The 15,816-nt window shown below is 41.4% G+C and overlaps 2 protein-coding genes across 2 annotated transcripts; one reads left to right on the top strand and one right to left on the bottom strand.

Annotated features, from left to right (window-relative positions):
- Positions 1–997: 997 nt before the first annotated feature.
- On the bottom strand, positions 998–2,318 carry LOC119790712. The gene is made up of 2 exons (XM_038296388.1): positions 1,656–2,318; positions 998–1,585 (listed from the first exon to the last, which is right to left on the bottom strand). Exons 1-2 carry the CDS (start codon positions 2,266–2,268, stop codon positions 1,497–1,499), a joined length of 702 nt encoding a protein of 233 aa, XP_038152316.1. The 5' UTR covers positions 2,269–2,318; the 3' UTR covers positions 998–1,496.
- Positions 2,319–5,248: 2,930 nt separating this feature from the next.
- On the top strand, positions 5,249–14,517 carry slc25a28 (solute carrier family 25 member 28). Its single transcript, XM_038296403.1, has 4 exons — positions 5,249–5,758; positions 9,782–10,010; positions 10,471–10,527; positions 12,978–14,517. Exons 1-4 carry the CDS (start codon positions 5,414–5,416, stop codon positions 13,526–13,528), a joined length of 1,182 nt encoding a protein of 393 aa, XP_038152331.1. The 5' UTR covers positions 5,249–5,413; the 3' UTR covers positions 13,529–14,517.
- Positions 14,518–15,816: the final 1,299 nt, after the last annotated feature.

The following is a 15,816-nucleotide window of genomic DNA, read 5'->3' on the forward strand; positions in this document are numbered from 1 at the left end:
TTAATTAGAAAAATAGGGTTTTTTATTTTAACCCAAAAAATAGATGACAAAAGATAAACTGAGCTCATAAAAGAGGTCAAAGAAACAAAACTGAACTCAGGCAAAAATGTAAACAAACTGGCTGTACAAACAAACATAACTGACCTACAAAGAAATGACAGACAGGGGTATATATACTGGCTGATCAGACCAATTTAGACACAATAGGGGTAACTAAACAGAATACAATTACAAACAAAACAAATAACAGTACAGCTAAGTTTGACTAAACTAAAGACTCACAAAATGAAAATCAAAACCATTAAAGTCCAAATACCAATATTCACCTAAATGCAAAAACTCATCTAAAGAAGGAAACTACACATTCCCCCGCCAGCAAGGACCAGTGGTGCAGTCCAATCAGCATCCAAATTTGCTGAGCCCTGGCCCCCCCATCTTTTGTCAGCTTCAGAGTGTGGCCATGGATTTGGCCATCACACACTCCCCCACTTCCTGATCTTCCCTCTGGCTCCGAGAAAGGTAATCAGCAGTGGTGTTGTCCTTGCCGGGGATGTAGTGAACCTTAAACCGAAATGGCTGCATAGCAAGGTACCATCTGGTGATTCTCCCATTAGTGTCCTTCATTCTTTCCAGCCACTGGAGGGCTCTGTGATCAGTCTGAAGTGTGAATTCTCTTCCTAGCAAATAATATTTGAATGAGTCAAGGGCCCATTTAATAGCCAAGGCTTCCTTCTCCACGGTTGCATAGCGCCCCTCTCTTGGCAGCAGCTTGCGGCTGATGTAGGCAACTGGATGTTGGTCCTCCGGTGGTCCCTGCAGAAGCACTGCCCCAAGGCCTCTTTCAGAAGCATCAGTCTGCAACACAAAGTCTTTTGCAAAATCAGGTGAGTGCAAAACTGGATTCTTACTCAGAGATTGGCTAATGTCCTTAAATGCTGCAATAGCCTCTGCTGTCCACTGAATTTTAGTGGGACTTCTGGAGCCCGTCCTGTCTGTTAGGAATGCTGCTCTAGCTGAAAAATTAGGAATGAATCTGTGGTAGAATGCAGCCATGCCAAGAAAAGACCGCAGCTGTTTCCTGGTTTGTGGGAGCGGACAGGATGCTATCGCATTGATTTTATCAACTTGAGGTTTCAGAGTACCACCTCCAATGGTGTACCCCAAGTACTGTATTTCTGTCCTGGCAAGAGCACACTTTGCTGGATTGATGGTAAGGCCTGCTAAACGCAGCCGATCCAGGACCTCCTTTAGATGGTGAACATGCTCTTCCCAAGTTGCACTGAAAACCACAACATCATCAAGGTATGCACAGGTGAATGCTGAGAGCCCAGAGAGTACCTGATCCATTAGTCTTTGAAATGTTGCTGGGGCCCCATGGAGACCGAATGGCAGGACTGTGAACTCGAACAATCCCCAGGGGGTGCGAAACGCTGTCAGCTCCTGGGACTGTTTAGTGAGAGGCACCTGCCAGTACCCCTTAGACAGATCAATAGTTGTTAAGTATCTTGCTGCCCCCAGGTGCTCAATGAGGTCATCAATACGTGGCATTGGGTAAGAGTCAAATTTTGATATAGAGTTGAGGTACCTGAAGTCAATGCAAAATCTTATTTTGCCATCCTTTTTCGGAACCAACACAACAGGGTTGCACCACTCACTTGTTGAAGGTTGGATGATTCCTAGAGACAGCATGAGGTCCATCTCCTCCTTCAGCTCCACCCGGAAGCGTTCGGGTATCCTGTAACTCATACGCTTTATGGCAGCATCTGGTTTTAAAACAATGCTGTGCTCCACCAGAGTGGTGCGACCTGGACACTCTTGAAATATGTCAGAAGTAATAAGAGGTGTTACCTGAGACTGTTGCTCGCTGGTGAGATGGCTTAGGTCCAGCACAGAGGATGTTACTGAGGGCAAATAGTCATTAACTTCTTCCTCCTCCTCCACTCTGTGAATAAGCAACACCTCAGTTTCATTCTCCTTCCTTGGAACCCACTCCTTGAGAAGGTTAACATGGAGCACTCGACTCCCTCGCTGGAGACCTGGTGTAGAGACTTGATAGGTAGTAGGTCCAGTTTTCCTCAGTACTTCAAAGGGTCCCTGCCATTTTGCTAGCAACTTGCTGTCAGAAGTTGGCAACATTACCAAAACCTTCTGGCCAGGAGCAAAACTTCTGTGGCGAGCTTTCTTGTCAAACCAAACCTTTTGGTGTTTCTGAGCAGCTGCCATGTGACTCTGAGCCAACTCACTCATTTGCTGCAGTTTATCCCTCATATGGAGAACAAATGAAATAATGTTGACTGGATCCTCTTTACTCTGATCTCCCTCCCATGCATCTCTTAGCAGGGTCAGAGGGCCCCTCACATCATGACCATAGAGGAGCTCAAATGGGGAGAAACCAGTGGAAGCCTGAGGAACCTCCCTGTAGGCAAAAAGGAGGTATGGCAACCACTGGTCCCAATCAGAGCCTGTATCATTCACAAACTTACGTAGCATTTGTTTGAGAGTTTGGTTAAAGCGCTCTGTCAGGCCATCCGTCTGTGGGTGGTATGGTGTTGTCCTCATGCTCCTGATGCCCAACAGCTTATAGACCTGTTTCAAGAGTGTGGACATAAAGTTAGTGCCCTGATCGGTTAAAATCTCCTGTGGAAATCCAACCCTTGAGAAAAATTGAACCAGTGAGGAAGCCACATGTTTTGCTTTAACAGTCTTTAGTGGAAAAACTTCAGGATATCTTGTTGCATAGTCTGTGATGACAAGCATGAAGCGATTTCCAGATTTACTTTTTTCCACCGGGCCCACTACATCCATCCCAAGGCGTAGAAAGGGTGTACCAATAATGGGAAGGGGTTGAAGTGGTGCTTTGCTAGGGACTCTCATTGAGGTTTTCTGACACTCAGGGCAGCTTCTGCAAAATAAAGCAACATCTGATCTTAAACCAGGCCAGAAAAAATATCGCTTGATGCGAGCAGTGGTCTTATACTTCCCAAGGTGGCCAGCCCAGGGAATAGAGTGTCCCAAAGTCAGCACTGTTTCACGAGCCTCCTTAGGGACAACTAACTGCTTAAACTGGCCATGTTGATGATATAAAATGCCATCTTGCAGTATATACTGCTCTTTATTTGTGTCAGATCCTACAGAGGCCTCCCTCCTAGCCTTCAGCAACAGGGCAAATAAAGTTGGATCATTCTGCTGCATTTGTCTGATGTTTGTGGGTATTGAAAAACCCAGTGGCATATCTGGAGCCACTTCAACTGAAGTCTCACCCAATGCATGTTGAAATTTCTCACGCCTTCTTTGACTGCGTGGCTTCCGAGACTTCCCAGGTTCCGTCTGCAACTCAGCCTCGAAAAAAGGTAAAGCACCAAGTGTTGCAAAATGCTCATCTTGATTTTTAGCTTGGGCTCTGGTTACAGCCACGTTACAGCTCTGCACATCCCTCAATAAGTCATAGATGACAGGCAGATCCTCCCCCAAAACTACAGGATAGGGTAGGTTATCAGCTACCCCAACCTTCAACAGATAGGGAGCTCCCTGCACCTCAACAAACATATCAGCAGTCAATTTTTCCAATTTAGGATGAGGAAGGTGCACAGACTGACCTGTTGAGCTGAAAGCTGAATCCTCAGGTTGAGATGTTGTTTGAATCTGATCAATTTGAGTTGTAACAGGTGGTGGATCAGTTGATGTGGGCTCAGGGGGCGGGGTTGTCCTGGCCTGTATTTCCATCTGCAAAAGCCAAAACTGATGTTGCAAGCTCCTAAAGCGCTGTTCTTGTTGTGCAGAAACTTCTCTCTGCTTTTTCTCCCGAACTTCCTGTTGTCCCATGAAAGCCTGAAGAATCCCAGCAATATCATGCAGAGTTGGCTCTCTGGGCTCCTCCTCATCAGTGGCTTCAGCTGCTGCTGCTGAAGCTCCTCCTTCCATTTCCTCTCTCTCTGATTGCTGGGAAGCCTCTTTGGTCTCCACCTTATTTCCTTTTCTTGGGCGCAGACCGTTCTGCATGGCTCAAAAAGTTTGTTGGTGGGGGAAAAATTGCTCACACAAAAAAAAAAAAAACAGAAAAAAAATCCTGGCTCCTCAACCCAAAATCCTCACTTCTGACACCACATGTGATGGACCGAGTTAAAAACACAGGAGGAGTCACAGGATATTAATTAGAAAAATAGGGTTTTTTATTTTAACCCAAAAAATAGATGACAAAAGATAAACTGAGCTCATAAAAGAGGTCAAAGAAACAAAACTGAACTCAGGCAAAAATGTAAACAAACTGGCTGTACAAACAAACATAACTGACCTACAAAGAAATGACAGACAGGGGTATATATACTGGCTGATCAGACCAATTTAGACACAATAGGGGTAACTAAACAGAATACAATTACAAACAAAACAAATAACAGTACAGCTAAGTTTGACTAAACTAAAGACTCACAAAATGAAAATCAAAACCATTAAAGTCCAAATACCAATATTCACCTAAATGCAAAAACTCATCTAAAGAAGGAAACTACACATTCCCCCGCCAGCAAGGACCAGTGGTGCAGTCCAATCAGCATCCAAATTTGCTGAGCCCTGGCCCCCCCATCTTTTGTCAGCTTCAGAGTGTGGCCATGGATTTGGCCATCACATAGACGAATGTTTAAATATATGCATCTATTTGTTAGCAAAGGCTGTAGGAAACTATAGTTTGTCTATATTTAAAAATGTGGTAAACAATTGTGCTTGTTCCTGTTGGAACAGTGTAAATTGACCCTAAGGTTCTGGTGCCTATCCACTTTTGGTTATTGCCTGCTGGCCACCCTTATGAAAAGTTTCTGACTATGACTCTGACTCTACCCACCATGCGTAACTTGATCTAATCAAGACTGAATTTATAAGTTTATGTTGAAAATGTTGACTATATCTGATACTGTGAGCCAACAAATTCTAATTAGTCCTTGAGTTGCCATTTTACCAAGTAGTTTGAGATATTTCTCGGACTGCTGCTTTCTATTTTTACTTGCTTACATTTTTTATTTATTTATTAATGTATTTATTTATTGGTCCTCTACCGACCTCTGCTTAAATCTTATGTAGTTTTAAATATTTTTTTTGTTTTTAATGTATTCTGGGGGTGTGCCCTTCAAGTGCGAAGCCATGTGACAAAGTGAAGTTTTCAACAAAACCAGTCATGATTGGCATATGTTTCATCCAATAGCGTGAAAAGGTTAGGTCTCCAATGGGCGATGACGTCTTCATCCCGCCGTCGGTCGGAGCTGGATTTCGGCCTTCCCCGCTGTGCTGTTTGGGAACAGGCTGTAGAGGCGGGGACTAGAGAGTTGTAGTAGGAAGGGAGCTGCGAAGGAACCCCAAGGGAATGTGAAAGTCAAGGCCTGAAATTCCCCACAATAAGACTTCTCATACGGCCTGGTTTCTCATGGAAGCAGATGGATTTGTAAGGAAACGTCGGATGACAGCGGAGAACGCGGGCAGCGATGCCGGGGTTGCAGGAGCCTCTGCAGGGGCAGAAGTTCGATGGTTCGGGGGCAGATTTTGGGGAGTTTCTGAAAGTATTGTGAACAGCTTAACGCCCCGCATCGGAGGGGAATCGCAGCTACAAAGGGTGGATGCAGTCTGTGCACCTCAAGACGCTCTAACGGAGGACTCTGAACCTGACTATGAAGGTCTGCCACAGGGAGCTTCTACTAGCACCCACATGTTGGCTGGAGCCGTTGCTGGTATCATGGAGCACTGCGTTATGTTTCCCGTCGACTGTGTGAAGGTAGCAAGGCTCACTGCTATCAGCTGAATGATAACTTCCTATAAATGTTGAATTTTTCTGCAATGGGGTTCCGTTATGATCTCTGGGCGTTATGTCAGGCAGCTTGTTTGCTAGCATAGCACATTAGCATTCAGGCTAACACGTTGTAGACCTGTGACGAAGGTCAGCTGGCTCGGTTACATTATACAGCCTCGGCTAACTGGTTAGCATGCTATTTTCTTCATATTTTTTAGTTAACGTTTGCTTCTGGTTCTATTTCACAACTTTAAACTTAGTATGAAGTGCATTTTTTTTGTTTCTAAATATTAAATTTAACTTCAGCTGCTGTCAAAACTTAGAAGGAAACTGTTATGCAACTACTTAGACCTAAAGCAAGCTACGGCATCCCGGACGGTCAAAATACTAGCAACTATACTAAACATTTGTAATCTAGTTATGTGAGGTCAAGAGAGTAAATAAGAAAGAACAAGAAAATAGAAAAATGGCAAAATTCTATAAAACAAACATACGGTGATGTTCAAAACACAAACACCTTTTACAGGTTGTTTAGCAATGTAAACAATCTGAGAAAAATGAGATATTTGCATGGTTAAAAACCACTGTTTTTAGTTGTTCATTTTTAATTCTCTCCTCAAATATAACTTTATAGTAAATATTTGTTTTTACATTATTAGACATGTTCCTTTTTTTTTTTTGAATAAATTCAGGTATATAGTGCATCTTAACATTAAAACCATTACATATTTTTCAGATTGTTTTATTTCATTTATTTCTTTTATGATAATTTACACCTATTTCGTAAAAAAAATAAATAATTTGAACTAGAACCATAAAAACGCCTACTGTCAGAATTATTTTAGATTTTTGCCTTTAATATTTCTGCTGCAGTTCTGTCCAACAAATTGTTAGTTGACAATCTTATTTACAACTTTGTAATGTTTTTTGGAGTTGAAAGCAGAATTAACCTTAAAATACATTCTGGTGTAGTATTGTTAAATGCTTTAAATAATTTTGCTTTCTGGTGGCAGCCAAACATTGGTAGGGCATGACTAAAGTCAACATGGATCGAATAAGTTGTGTTTTGGTCTAAAGGGACATTGTGTAACTTTTTATCAAAATTCAAAGGCCAGTTAAAATATTTGATAAAGTTGCACTGATTGAATACAAGAATGTTTCTTAGTAAAGCTTCATAATGGAGAAACATTAAACCCAGAAACAAAAACATTTCAAGAGGATAATCTCAAAACAGATATCAGTGTTAGAAAAGGAGTGAATAGCTCCACCATTCTTGTTGTCCACTTCAGTTGTTTAGGCATACTACTATTAGAGGTATAGGTGTTGAAGAAGGCTTCATGAAGGTGGCAATGTCTTGAAAATTTTTTGCAAGCTTTTCCTTTTTTGTTAGCAAGGGGGAATGGCGTCCTAGTGGTTGGGGCATAGAGCTTAGCCCTACTCTCACAGACTGCCACTCTGGAGCTCTGAGCAAGACCCGTAACCCCCGATTGCTCCCGGGGCACCCCACGATGGCAGTCCACTCCTCCCCAAGAGAATAGATTAAATGCAGAGGTAAATTTTTCCAATGTGAGATCAACAAATTTCAATTAGGCCTATTATTATTATCATCCTGCTGTTTATCTTCAGGTACCCTCTGTAGAGCTAAGATCGGGGTGACACACATAATTCTCCAAAAGTTGGATGTTATTCTCGGGAGGAAGTCCTTGTCAGGCTTGCATTGTGAACTGCAGCCTTGTCCTCTTAAAAAACCCTTGAAAAAGGCCCCCGGTTATGAAGGAAGCCCGTTGCAATATCTCCACATAACTAGCTACTATTTAATAGTCCTGCACCACCTGAAGTTCAGTTTGAAAGATAAAAGCCCCAAACCATGCTTACCTGCACCATGGTGGCACCTATAGATCATCTCAGGGGGATCTCTATGTCATGTCTGTAATATTAGGACCCATCAAGGTTACTTTTTTATTTCATCCTCTCAGTGTCCTATAGTTGGTGCTCTCTGGCAAAGTTTATATTCATAATTTTGTGACATCGAAGCAGATTTTTGAAGCTGTTTCCTCAGGGATGGCGTCTTTTTCTTTGGCGCTTTCGGCAACATCAGTATCCATAATTTAGATCGAGGTCTATCCCGTTTCTTGATGGATAGTAAATTGGATCCTGTGGCTCATCTGTGCTTTTTTTCTCAGGTTTTTTTACTCTTAGGATCTTTTAAGAATTTTGTATTGATCGTGTTACTTAGTCCAATTTCTACCATGATGACACATTATGAGAGGAATTGTTTGTGCAGCTCAACTACCCACCACGTTCAGAGTCTATGAGCTTGTTTATCTTCACCAAACAGGGGTCTAAAGACTGAAAATATTTAACCAAAAAAACATGGAATCCAAGGTTTTGTCCAGATTTTGGCTTTTGAGGGGCAGTGTCTTAAGGTTTAGATCACCTCATTAACAGCCTATTTAATTTAAATTGTTTTCAACAAACTGCCTTTCTGAAAAGCTTTTTTTATTTTTTATTTTGCTCTCTTTTCTTTAACATTGTGAAGCTCTACTTAAAACCTTTTTAAGATCCAGCAGTGCATACAACTGGCCTTTTTAACTGGACTTAAGGTTCAAATTAAGTTTTTATCAACTGTAAAATCAGGTGATTTTTATGAAGCTGATTTCAAAGTATATCAAACATGTTATATTGCTATTCTGAGCAATTGAGAAAGGAAGCATATTAGTATGGGTGCATTTTACCTGCAAGCCTGTTTCTAAAGCCCCTTAAACTCTGCTGTTTATGTAGTTTTCTGCCTTCCACATTGCAGATAAACTGCTGTTTTCCACATTACCAGTGTGGTCCGGTCAGTCAAGCAGTTTTTCACAACAAACCCGATTGTTTGCAGGAGTGTTTAGATCATCAGTCATGCTAACTTTCTGGGTCACTGTCTCTCGTGATTGTACCACATGACTGAGCTTCAAGTGTAGTTTTTATTTCTAGTCAGAAGCCAACAGACCTCTGTTAGGAGTTTCAAAAAACGTGGGTTAAAGTCATTTAAAGAGAGACCAGATAACTTCTAAAGTGACCTCGGATTTCTAAGGCTGTTGGATGGATATTGTAGTGCAGTGCTGCCCCTCCCCCACTCATTGCTGTGCAAACAATAATAGGTTGAAGCATCAGCACCTAATAAATATGTAATTTTTTGTTTTAAACGATTGTGTTGTAAAAATAATAAAAAATCGTAACCAACGTTATCGCACTGTGAGAATCTCATGCTAGTCCGTGCCTTGATTTTAACATGAACTTTAACCCCTAAACACTAATGATGAGCACAGCAGGCCTAGGATGGCTCTGTTGTGGGTTTATGCAAGTTTGACTCTTCAGCTGGAAGTTAGGTTGCTAATCTTCAAAATTCTCTGCTTCAGAGTCTGTTTATCGGTCACCAATTGAAATCAACTGAAGCTAGGAAGCATCACCTTCATGTATGGCAGGGTGCCTTAAGGACCAAGGTTGAAAAACGCTGATCTACGTGCTCAAAATACTTGCAAGAGTAAAAGGGCTGCGGGCTAAATATGTACTCATTTATTGGAGAGTTTCACACCCATGACCTGCAGTATAGCTGGCTTCATACTGATGCGGCGTCCATAGAGCTATGTTGTTAGAACAACCAAAAAAAAGAGTTCAGGTTCTATGTAAAGGAAAAAAGTGTATGTCCTCTCGTGACCCAGAGCTTGTAACAGCACACTTCCTCCTATTCAATCATTCATGTACACAAACATGAACCCCACCCTGTGTCACAAACCTCATTTCCCACATTTGTCCTCTCAGTTGCCCTGAAGGCTATTAATCAAGCACTCGTATTGCAATATTTTGAAAAAAACAGCAACTTTAATCATTCATTCGTAACACAATATTTATATCCAAGGTCAATATGTTAAAAAAAAGTTGTTTTTAAAAAAATCCCTATGGTATGGCATGAAAGGTGGATTTTTTATTTTTTTTTTTACAAATATGACCACCTTTCTTTTGCAGACAAGAATGCAGAGTCTCCAGCCTGACCCCGCTGCCCGCTACAAGAATGTGATGGACGCGCTTCGCCGGATTGTAGCCGCTGAGGGTGTCTGGCGACCGCTAAGAGGCCTGAATGCTACAGCTGTCGGCGCAGGACCCGCACACGCTCTGTATTTTGCCACCTATGAGAAACTGAAAAGGACTCTAAGTGATACCATTCATCCAGGCGCTAACAGTCATTTGGCTAATGGTACCATAAAACACCCCTTTGTATTTATAGAATGGTAAAAAGTTGTACAAGAGTTCAAGACTATTATGAGTTGAAAATTTCAACACGGTGGGTCAAGTCAAAGCTTAGTGCTCTACATGTTCAGGGTAAATTTAGACTATTTGTTTCCAGTTTAGTTAGTGGCTGGGTAAATGGTTTCTCATCTTAAATGCTTCGTTTTAGAGTTTGTCCAAAATGCTTGTCCACCAGGGGTCACTCTTTGCTCAGGTTTGCCCCCATTGGAGGTGTCTCCTATGTTTGTATTTGCAAACTGTGCATCAGTTTTTCAGGGTTAGTGGTTTTGCTGAATTGTAGAGAACTAAACTTTAAGGGGCAGATGCTGTCCATGTTTTGCTGCAAGTGAAATATTTTCATCATTGCTATGTTTTCTTGTTTTCATGTGTGGTAACTGCAGAAGTGTGTCTGTCGGTGTGTGTTTCAGGAGCAGCTGGTTGTGTCGCCACTTTGCTTCACGATGCAGCCATGAACCCAGCTGAGGGTAAGGGCAAAAATCTTTAAAGCACGTTGTCTCTAACTGGGTTTGAGTTTTTTTTTCTTCCTTTCATTAAACAGTAGTTTTGAGTTTCAGAGGAAAGTTGCAGGTGCAGAGGCCCCCTTGAACTGTCCTCCATGTCGGCGTCTAACCGGTGGTCTCGCCCACCTTTTTTCACAGCTTTCTCTGACCCACCTGCCCAAACATGTCACAGGAAGGACACTGGCTGGAGTCCCCTGTGCAGCTGTTGAGTTGGCTGCAGCTGTCTGAGCAAACTGAGTGGAATACTGTTGTTTTCTAAATAACAGAACATCAACTTCTGTTTCTGTGTATTTTATTTAGATGGTATGTCCTAGACCAACACAAACTAAAGGAAGCATGTGATTGGTGTGGAAGGGTTAGGAAGGTTTTTGTGTGAACCACATTCTTATATATATTTCTGGACTTTGCCATTCTACCTCATTAATATCCTTTTATCCAAACAACCAAAGTTTTTTTTCATTTGTTTCTCTGTATTAAAGAGTTTTTATTATCCCATGTACTCTAATGTGCCTCCAAGTCCACATCTGAGGGAAAAGCTTCAGGCAGTTTGATGCTGCCATCATTCTGTTGGGATGGCTTTTTTTTTTAGGATGCTGTGCCGTCTTAGTTTGTAGATTTAGATTCAAGCCAAAGGGTTATATGTGATCTTCTTGACTAGAGATTCTTCCATCATGTTTTCTTTTGCCCTAGATTGCCCTCAATAGTGCCCCTGTCAAAGCTGAGCATGATTTGAGGAGGGGGCTCTGGCTCTTCTCAGCTTATGCTGAAAATAGAGATGTTGTTGAGCTTTCCTGGGCAGTGATGCACTGTTGCTGGACCAGGAGAGATCTTCTTAGATATAAAGACCCAGGAGCTTTGTGCCGCTCAGCCTCTCCACAGCTGCACCGTTGTGTAGAGGAACATACTGTGTGTGAAGTCTCCAGGTCCACAACAATCTCCTTTGTCTTCTCTACATTTTAAAAGAGGCTGTTGGCCCTGCATCATCCTGCCAGGCTTCCCACCTCACTCCTGTCGTTTCTTTTGTCTCTGTCTGATTAGACCCACAGAGACACCTATAAATCTAATGAAGTTGGAGCTATTTGTTAGTGTGAAGTCAGAGGTTAGCAGGTGGAAAAGTAGTGTGCTTTGTGGGCAGGTTCAGAATGAAGGTGCTGCTTTACTGTCACAAAAATCCAACAGCCAGTTGCACAGCGAGGTGCTGAATCCCAGCTGGTCCAGTTTGTTGGTAAGCTGATGGCGGATGATGGTGTTAAACACTGAATTAAAGTCTATGAACAGTATTCCAACATAAGTCTGTTATCTAGAGGTGTGAGGGCTGACCACTTCATCAGGATGGGACTGAGTGACACTCGGTAGTCAAAACATTTAATAGACAAACAGGAGCTGATAACTGCTGCAATGGAGCTCATCCAGTATTGGATAATAAACTAACTAGCCTTCTCTGCTGGGGGGACACGTTAACTTACGCCAAATATAACTTTGCTGTTATATTAAATTACCTTACCTGCCCAGCAAAGAGCCTGTAGTCTCTGGGTCCGTTTTGAAGCCCCTCCCCATTATAAATTGGTTTCTACCTGCTTAAAGCTGCACTGATGTAGACACCTGTATTCCTTTTTTTTTTTTTTTTGGTTTGTTTCTCTTAACCCCTCAGTGGAAAAAGTATGGATGGTCCTTTATTCTAACAGAAAGTGAAAGGTAGAATGGTCTATGGCTGTTTTTGCTTGTTGTAATCTCCCCCACCAACAACACATTATCAGGTACAGGTAAAATATTTAAGGCTGGCAATCTTTGTCCTGTTGGGTGCACCAAAGTGTTAATAAACCACAAATTCTAAGCTATGTGAAACTAAATTAGTTAAACACACCCCTTTAATTCTTAATTATTACCTCCATTCTGCTCATTTGATTGGGTGGAACAGAACCAGTTTGCATGTCTTAACGTTTGCAGCGATCCTTGTCGATCACTCACAACATGCCCACTTATTGCTCGTAGTTAACAGTGTACTCCTAGAGGTCTGGATTCCTTTTTTGTTTTTGGTAGCCTGTTAAATTAAATCCCAATCTTGATGAGACTGATGATAATACTTCTGGACAGTTTCTGACCTGTTTTCCTATTGGTGAGGTGACTATAACTATTATGCTGATTGTTTTTTTTTTTTTTTTTGTTTTTTTTAGTTATCGTACTTTGTGTTGGTCATGAAATCCGAACAAAACACATAGAAAGCATTTTATTGACATAATCAAGTAACATGGTGTTTTACTTGATGCATCTGTGTGATTCTGTTCTTAGGGAAAAATAGGTTTACTTCACATCTAATATTGACTGCATTTGTTTATCTGTTTCCCCTCTGTGCTGTCATGACTGGACCTACCTGGCCCTCTCCTTCATCAACACATCTATCCACGTGCTCCCAGTGGTGAAGCAGCGCATGCAGATGTATAAGTCCCCTTACAGGGGCGTGTTGGACTGTGTTCGCACTGTGTGGCAAAGAGAGGGTCCTGCTGCCTTTTACCGCAGCTACGCCACACAGCTCACCATGAACGTGCCCTTCCAGGCGCTCCACTTCATGACCTACGAGCACCTCCAGGAGCAGCTCAACCCCCACAGACTGTACAATCCGTCATCCCACATGCTGTCAGGAGCCTTGGCCGGAGCAATCGCAGCGGCAGCAACAACGCCACTGGACGTCTGCAAGACCCTCCTCAACACCCAGGAGTTCCACACTCTCCGCTCCCCCGGCCAAAAACAAGGAGCCCACATACGCATCTCAGGCTTGCTCCATGCCTTCAGGACAGTGTACAGGCTGGGCGGCCTGCAGGGCTTCTTTAGAGGAGTCCAAGCTAGGGTCATCTACCAGATGCCCTCCACAGCCATTAGCTGGTCGGTGTACGAGTTCTTTAAATATGGACTTACCAAGCACCAGCACAACAATATGAAAGTTCAGCATATGAAGGCTGAGGTGTAGGTTTCATGTCAGTTTCATCACCTCTTAAACATCTGGCAAGGCTGTGGCCACATACGCACATTAAACTAGACTAAACATGCCTCAGTTGTCCGAACCTTCTCAGACAGGGCAGTTAAGAAAGACACTTGTAGTTTTAAATCCTCTAAACATTTCAGCATAGGAAACAACATTTTCATGGTAGTATATAGCTTCATCATTTAAAAGTAACTGCATTAGAGCAGAAAACACATGCATAACCAGCAGGGGGCAGTCACGTCTGGGCTTTGGTGTCATGAACCTTAATCTTTCTGCTTCAGTTTCATTAAACTAGATCAAGCTGCAAAAAAAAAAAAAAAAAAAAACCTCAGTTGAATCTACAATACAAATTATTCAGTTTTTTGGGACAAGCATCCTAAACCTGAGAAAAAATCCCTCAAATTGTTATATAAGACTAAGTTAAAATCAGTTCTTAATCACTTACCTCAATCAAATACTTTCTTGGAGACTATTATAGAATAACCTACAAATTTATTGATCAGTGAAGGAGATTCCCAGAGCTATTTTGAACAACAGGAATCCACTGTTTGATATGTCAAGCTACAAATTAATCTTTATTTCACCTATTTCTTATGTCATAGTTAAAAAGAAACAACTATGAACAACCTGTTGGAGAAATACCCTTTAAAGTTCAACCTTATGTTTGTTTATTATGGGTAAACATTTGTTTCAAAGCTTAGATTGAATGTATTTTTCCTTTTCCTTACTGCTGTAATGCGTACTGATTGATTTACTTTTCTTTCAGTCTGTAAACTACTGAGGTTAAATGTTTGTTCTCAGCAGCTGTGAGAAAGTTGTGTATTTACTGCAACCTAAAGATGACCCGATCACATAACATTTCACTTTCATAACTTGAAGCTGTTATTCTTACTGGCTGATGTCTGACTTTTTTTTGACACTGAATTGCACAGGCTGAATAAAACCTCAGCAGTGGAGCTCTGCTCAAAGATCAACATAGAGAAATGTTCTCCTTTTTTGTTATTAAATATGATGCATTTATTCTCTGACTTTTCATGGCTGGATATACAGTGCAGATGAAGGCTGGGCCAGAGTACTATGAAAGACACAGTAGTTTATTTATCCATAAAGATATATTTAGCTTAGCTCCATGGGTAATGAACATGTCACACCATGCAAAAGGAAAAATGAAAATATTGTTGAGTGCCAGGTTTTTGAAATTCCATCATCCCACAATCTGTAGTCCTCTTTTCCATGTCTCTATGTACATTATAACTATACAAAAAGATGCATTTTATAACTTAATATTGATTAAGTTTTATCTTAAAACCGAACCTTTATAAAAACAACAAAAAACCCATGGCCCCTTGTGAAGCCTTTAATTTATCTCTATGCTCAAACCCCTTTGATTAATCATCCTAACAAGATTTTATCACAAAAACATTTCCTCATACAAAATAGGAAACCTTACTTGTTCCAAGTTATTGCATTTCTCACCGCAACTGCTGCCTGCATGAGGAGCATGTCAGTGCATGGCATTAAACTAAAAGCAACATGCTAGTCATTACATCAAGTATGCAGTAAATAATTCAAAGTTCCTGTGCAAACAATTAGCATTATTGAAATCTGTTTAACATTAACTTTCAAAGGAACTAGTACAGTAATAGTAATAATACTTTTCAGGCACTAATGAAGATCACTTTGTTACAACTCCTGAATATATTTTATGGCTGCAATTTAAACCAGTTCCTAAAAGAAATTGTTTAAAGATCATAGAAATTTACAGCTCCAGCCCGGTGGAAGCTCCATTTGCTCTAAAGCTGACATTTTGTACCGGTAGTCTGTCTGCAGTCTTTTGTTAATCATTTGAGGCAGGTACAGTTGTTTTGTCTTTAGCACAGGTGCAGATTTCAACTTTGACCCTTTAGACTTAAAAAAAAGGCTCTTGAACCAAAGGGTGCACAGCCTGCATCCAAACAACTGCAAGAGTGATGCTTTGGAATTCTGCAAATGATGCATGACTAAGGACACTTAGATAGGGAGATAAAACTGGGAGTAATGAACTGGAAGGTGTGTTTAAGATAAGATCATAGCCATCTCTGAAAAGATGGCATGGTTTGAAAATCACTTCAAGTTTCAGAGTAACACAATTAATGCTCTTTACAGACTATAGCGAAGAGTGACAGCTCCTCCTAACCTGCCTTTATACACAACATGGCTTCACAGCAATGTTTGTCAAGGAAAACAGCTGTTTAAACAGATAGGACCTGCTCTCACTGTCTGAAAGCATGAAG

The sequence above is a fragment of the Cyprinodon tularosa genome, unplaced genomic scaffold, assembly GCF_016077235.1.
Source record: "Cyprinodon tularosa strain WSP-4 unplaced genomic scaffold, ASM1607723v1 ctg37, whole genome shotgun sequence".
NCBI classification, from domain to species: Eukaryota; Metazoa; Chordata; class Actinopteri; order Cyprinodontiformes; family Cyprinodontidae; genus Cyprinodon; species Cyprinodon tularosa.

Excerpts from the sequence above, each read along its gene's own strand:
- LOC119790712 (XM_038296388.1), bottom strand. The coding sequence starts at position 2,268 with ATGAGGGATAAACTGCAGCAAATGAGTGAGTTGGCTCAGAGTCACATG. Across the intron at positions 1,586-1,655 it reads AATCATCCAACCTTCAACAA|GTACCTCAACTCTATATCAA; the intron begins GTGAGTGGTGCA and ends CATTGACTTCAG.
- slc25a28 (XM_038296403.1), top strand. The coding sequence starts at position 5,414 with ATGGAAGCAGATGGATTTGTAAGGAAACGTCGGATGACAGCGGAGAAC. Across the intron at positions 5,759-9,781 it reads TTCCCGTCGACTGTGTGAAG|ACAAGAATGCAGAGTCTCCA; the intron begins GTAGCAAGGCTC and ends TTTCTTTTGCAG. Across the intron at positions 10,011-10,470 it reads TAACAGTCATTTGGCTAATG|GAGCAGCTGGTTGTGTCGCC; the intron begins GTACCATAAAAC and ends TGTGTGTTTCAG.